The sequence below is a fragment of the Scomber scombrus genome, chromosome 10 (assembly GCF_963691925.1).
Source record: "Scomber scombrus chromosome 10, fScoSco1.1, whole genome shotgun sequence".
NCBI classification, from domain to species: domain Eukaryota; kingdom Metazoa; phylum Chordata; class Actinopteri; order Scombriformes; family Scombridae; genus Scomber; species Scomber scombrus.
The window spans coordinates 27,674,122-27,680,121 of NC_084979.1; the positions used below are offsets into that span (position 1 = coordinate 27,674,122).

Consider the following 6,000-nt stretch of genomic DNA (forward strand, 5'->3'; position numbering starts at 1 on the left):
TGCTTTTTATTGTACTGCTTTTGTAACTTTGTGAACTTTGTTTTTAAAAGGTGCTATATAAATAAATACATTTAATAATAAATTATTATCATTATTATTATTTTTATCTTTTCTGGTCTTGCCCAAACTCACAGCTGTTGACCGAAAGACCCTGCAGAAAACAGTGAGAGCAGCAGAGAAGATCACAGGTGTCTTTCACATTTATATGGAACAGTGTGTCTGAAAGGCCTCCACCAAAACGTCTCACCCCTCCCATCCCTTCCATCCCTCCCACCACCTCTTTGCACTCTTGCTATCAGAACTCTGAAGACCCTCCATATGACATGCATGTGCATCTTTACTGTGAACTGGCAGTTTGTATGTTTTATTTTATTGTGTTCAATTTTGTTGTTTTGATTTGTCTTGTCCTCCATGTTGTGGAAAAGCAAAACTCATAAATAAAATGTATTACATTTTTTTTTAAAACAGCAACACTGTATCTACTGCTTATTGAATTAAGGCTTGGTGAAGGTGATGGAGCTAAACGAGAGGAAAAGCATTACATGAACATTGCATGGAATGTGCATTTGCCTTTCCACACATCAGTAAATTAAATGGTCAAAGAACGGTTGTGTGCCAAGGATTAATGTGTCACATGTAAAATTAGCCAAATGTTCCTTGGTTTAATGTAGTTGAATTAATTTCAGTATCACCCTTCATGTAGCTAGTGGAGCACATGTTCCTTGAATCTGTATTTTTTTCTCAAAGGATAGGTTCAGAGCTTTTAGTCTCCTAAAGACTGTCTGCCTAAAGACAACAATCAGGTGTCCATGTGATGTCCATATACCAGCTATCAAATGTGCTTTCATTGCAAGTGATGGAGGCCAATTGTTTTTGCAAAAATTAGTATAAAAGCTTATGTGAATCTTATATGAGGTTTCCGCAGTCTGAGTTAGTGGAATCTCTGTCACATTTACAGTCTTTTTAGCATAAATGTTCCTCTCTTGTGTTTCCTTGGACAGTGTTTCCCTCTTGAGTTACTGTGGAAGTATAGTAACCAAAAGAGGGACTTTGGCACTAAAAAGACTGAAACATTGAGAGATATCTACTTGATTTGTCTCGCTTGGATGGTTGAAGCTTCATATTAACTTAAAATAAACTTTTGAATACATTTTTGTACAGAAGGAGGAATGAAAAGAGAAATGATTATGGCAAGAAAAACCTATTTAAATGTTCATTTAGGCTCCTGACTGATGTTTTTAGACAGACTTGAATAATTGTGAACTTGTCCTTGAATAGCCAAATTATTACTAATCATGCAATCTATTTAACAAACGGCTTCTTACACCATGCACAAAGGGCTATAACATAAAATCATGTCCTGAATCACTTAATAGTTCAAAAATAGGTTTATTGGAGTGCAAAATGAGTTCAGTCACAAACATTCCTTTCCATACACACTTTCCACTAAGTTTCTGCTGCCCAGCAGCCAGACGCCACTGTAACCTGCAGTTCTCACTGTATCTACTTATGTTTTACTCACCAGTCAAAAGTGGCAAATTGGCAAATAAAAGAATGAACACAAAGTGACCAGTTCAACATTGCAATTTAATTTACCACCGTTGCGGTCAATGTTGTGAATTCAGTGTCCTTTTGCATCAAGAGATGAGGGTTTCTTTAAGAGGCATGTACACGGTAGGCTGAGCCTCTCCTCCCAGCATTCACCAGATGTTTGGCCTTCGCCTCCATCCCTACTGTCTCCGGCACCTCCACAGCATCAGAGCGAATCACGGTAGTGTGCGACTTCAACACCTGCTTCTTCTCCTTCTTCTCCACCATCACCACCTCTACTGGTGTGTCCTCGGCATCGTCATTCTCCACAAAGGGCAGGAGAACCGTTTCCAGCAGTCCACCAACCACTCCGAGCACGGCCAGAGTGGAGCCAAGCATGTAGATCTTCAGCATACTCCGGTTAGGCTTCTGGTTCAGCATCTCCTTAGCAAATGGGATGATCTCACCAATGGTTTCCATTTTGTGTTGCTTCTGTTGAAGGATAAAGGAGAAATGTAATGTTTTGTCAGACAGAAAGATTTAATGTTAATTAACTGCAATCAATCTTTCCATTATACACAGTTAATGCTGATGCAGTTGACAAATACTCACTTTGAAAAGTTCTGAGTTTCGTCAGTATTGGGCCCAGTCAGGCAATCGTAGGCAAAGACACAAGGGCTGATTCTGCAATTTAAACCCAAGAGATGGTCACCGCCCACAGTGACAATGAAATGCATATTCATGAGGCTCCTACAGTTGCTTTTTTGGAGATGAGGGCTTGTTTGGGTAAAAGGGCATGGCTGTCTAGCACAAGAAGTGCAGCAAATATTCCCTGTAGGCGAAAATGTGTATGTGACATCACACACGGTCTTTGTGTGACATGCAGTAAATACAGTATTGTTGTCTAATTATCTCAAAAGGACCTCCAACCACGTGAGTGCAGAATGAGGATAAATCATGCACAACATTCATATGCTGGATGTTACTGAACATTGAACAACATGAGTGGTTGGTTCGTGTCGCGTGGCTTGTTACCATACACATTGATCCTCATCAGGAGAGCCTGATTAGTGTCCAATCACAGTGTGTGAGGCTGTGAAGCCATTCCTACTTATTGGCTGACAGGCTAACTGTATGATTATAGATGGAATACCCCATATTGAACACTGTGAGATAAGGTTCATTAGAAGATAAGGTTCAAGAGAATTCCCCTAATCATGCAGTCCTGAGCTGCTCTGGCCCATGTGTGCTGTCTGACCGTGGAGCTGACAATGAAGCAGTAAGAGATCACAGGGGTAAATGTGCCTATTATGTGTACGTGTGTGTGTTTGTGCGCGTGTGTCTTTGCCTGAAAACCTCTGCCCTTTGACCTCGTTCCTCACTGCAGGAGAGGAGGGAGTGAAGTCAAGCAAAGTGAGTTGTGCAATGTGTCTGATCTTTGTCACAGAGAGACATGTGTCATCCGCGCTCGGTTAAAATGACAAGTGGCTAATGTCATGAGACATCTGCATGCTGGTACAACATCTGCACACCAGGTTGATGACGATAAATGCTTGTCATCATAACAAATAATCCATTGTGACCACCAACACCTTGAAATGAATGGAGGGTCAGAAAATTAGCAAATGCAAAACTTATAAATATAAAAATCATTGTTTTTTAACTACTTTATAAACCATCATTACTCCTTGTTCATTGTTCATTACTTTAGTAACACATATTGCAAAACAACCCAAAATTGCAAAATATACATAAAAAAATACACAATTTCAAAATACTGAAGAGGAACAAAAAGAACTTCTCTTGGACACAATTTGTGTTGAAATTACTCTTCATGAGATTTATTGATCAACATTTGAACTTTTGCTCAGCAGTGATGAAATGTGGCTAAACTCAACAACAACCTTTCCCCTGTGTTTGTGAGTTAGGTTTGTGTTTAGAGCCCAGACTTTCCACAAATGTTTTTTCTAGCAATATCTCTATAATTATGCTGTAAATAATGTTCCTCTTTGAGCAACTCCGTTTGGATTTGGGGCCTTTATGTTTGTCACTGCTGGAAAAAAGGTTGCGACTGTTTGGAGACCTTTGCCCCATATTTCTGTCTTCCTCGGTCTGAATGAACAGTCTGTCTCTATATTGGACTTCATCAAGTCAACCATGTTGAGGTTTTGGGGGGGAAGGGGTGGGGACATGGGAGTGGAGGGGGGGGGATTAAGGAGGGTTTTTGGTGTCTGCAGATGTTAAAACTCTTTCAACAGGAGGTCAAAGGAGAAAAGGATAACTATACACAGGCTTTTTAAAATGATGCTTCCAGAAAATAGTATAAAAATCAAAATAAATGTTTTTAGCTGTTGCTGAGATTTATGGTTTAAACTGAACCACCAGACACATAATCTTTTTTTTTTTTTACCATATTATTTAAAATTGAGCTATTTCTATTGTGTCCTGCTTAACAAAGTCTGGCGATTAAAGACAAAGCCTTAAAGTAGAATGCAGGACATGAAAAAACTGAATATGATGCTAAAAATGTTTACATTTCAAAATATTGTTGAGGACTTCCAGTTTTTTAATCCAGACTAATCTGTTATGATAAAAGCTGAAACCTCTAGTAAGAATTTGTTGAATCTGCTTGTATACAGTAATTTACTCCAGTTGAAACCTGCTGATCTAAATGCACTGCATTTAGGTAATCCTGGCTGAGTCAGGATGCTGAAGAGCTGACGTGTCATCTAATCTACCGAAGAAGTACAGGCTGGTAATTGGTTTAGAGGTTAGTTTAATTAGAGATACCAGTCATGTCACATAATCAGGTATAATGAGTCAATAGTTTCTCCTGTTTTAATTGCACATAGCAAGTTATACAAGAAGTAAAAAGGAAAATAGGAAAATATACAGAAAATTTTATTTCATTTATAAAAAAGCATAAAATGTGAGTAATAAATGAAGAGTGGATGGTTTAGAGTTGGATTATGACTGAGCCAATCTGACATTTTTGGCTTTACTTTTCTTGCCAAAACCAGAAGAATATTCAGAAAATGTGAATGTCCACAATCTTCAGGGATCACTCCCACTACTGCAGTCTGGGGATTCATTTCCTTGGAAAACTAGACTTTCACTAAACAGATACTCAAACAGAAAATCAAAACATTGTTACCCAGAAAGACTCTCGAGACAAGTTGTTATGTTCTTGCACAATATTAGTGCCTTTTATCGTCTACAGTACTCTCTTTAATCTTATTGATTGTTGATAACTTGTGTATTTTTTGAAAGTTATAATGTTACATGCACATCATATTGTACAAAAACTATTAATTCCTCAATCCTCAATGCTAGATATCATTTTGAAGCTGATTACAATTCATTTATCCAATCTGTATTTCAATTATATATTTGCATGGGTGATGAGGAGTCATTTTTCCTAGAAGAGAAAGTCAAAGTCAAGACAAAAAAAAGAAGCAACAAAATGAATTTAGATTCTGTATGGGCTTTATTTATGAACATACAGGGATAGCAGCATAATACACAGACTAGATCAATATCTGTTGAATGCATTAATACGAAGACACATACAGCTGGAGAGACAAAAAGCAAACTGCCCAGAATGAACCACTTCAGTGGAGAAACATTTATTACAGTAAATATAAATGACTTTTTCATATCCGAACAGGTTGATGGCATGTGAAAGCCACGAAATTGGCAAGTTATGGTGATACTTGTGGCATTTACACTGTTTGAATGATCCGTCAGTTTGAATATATATTGTTATATATCATATAATTTATCATAATATATTATATGATACATAATATATCACAATTATAGAGATTTTTTTTTTTTTTTTTTATCATGGCTTTTTAAAAAAAATGAAGCAAAAACATTAGAAAAATAAAACTCAACACAAAATGATTAACATAAGGAACATGATAAAAATAAGAAACAACTTTATCAGAATAAATAATATCAGTATGGCTTAATTGAAGCAGGACGTGCAGTTTTTCCATTATCTATTGTACTTACAGATGCAGGTTAGCTAAAGGACAACATTTTACACATCAACAATTGATGAAGCGCAATCATTTTTATTGCATTGTGTGTATTTTCTTGAACGGCATGTGACAATGATCTTTATACACATGTATACTAAGTGCTCAAAATAAACGCTCCCTGATCAAGAACGGTGATATAAAGCCTTTCCTGACATCAGAGGTCAGGGACAACTTCACCATGAATGAGATGAACATTCAAGTGGAGCTCAGCAGCGTGTAATCCCATCATGCCTCATTTAGGAGAGACAATCCCTTGAACACTGTCTGTTTAACTGAAGTCGACCCTGTGCATGGGAGCTAAAGTGTGTCTTGTGTAATGAATGTGTACGTGTGCTTCAGTGTAGTTGTCGGGAAGCTTCATAGGCACTCTTTCCAAACGAAATTGTCCCACTGACTGTGGACCCTTGCAGGCCGTTAAGGTCTG

The 6,000-nt window shown here is 37.6% G+C and overlaps 1 protein-coding gene across 1 annotated transcript; it reads right to left on the bottom strand.

Annotated features, from left to right (window-relative positions):
* Positions 1-1,569: 1,569 nt before the first annotated feature.
* Positions 1,570-2,188, bottom strand: g0s2 (G0/G1 switch 2). The gene is made up of 2 exons (XM_062427702.1): positions 2,143-2,188; positions 1,570-2,022 (listed from the first exon to the last, which is right to left on the bottom strand). The coding sequence occupies exon 2, from the start codon at positions 2,008-2,010 to the stop codon at positions 1,657-1,659; it is 354 nt and encodes a 117-aa protein (XP_062283686.1). The 5' UTR covers positions 2,011-2,022; positions 2,143-2,188; the 3' UTR covers positions 1,570-1,656.
* Positions 2,189-6,000: the final 3,812 nt, after the last annotated feature.

Excerpts from the sequence above, each read along its gene's own strand:
- g0s2 (XM_062427702.1), bottom strand. The coding sequence starts at position 2,010 with ATGGAAACCATTGGTGAGATCATCCCATTTGCTAAGGAGATGCTGAAC.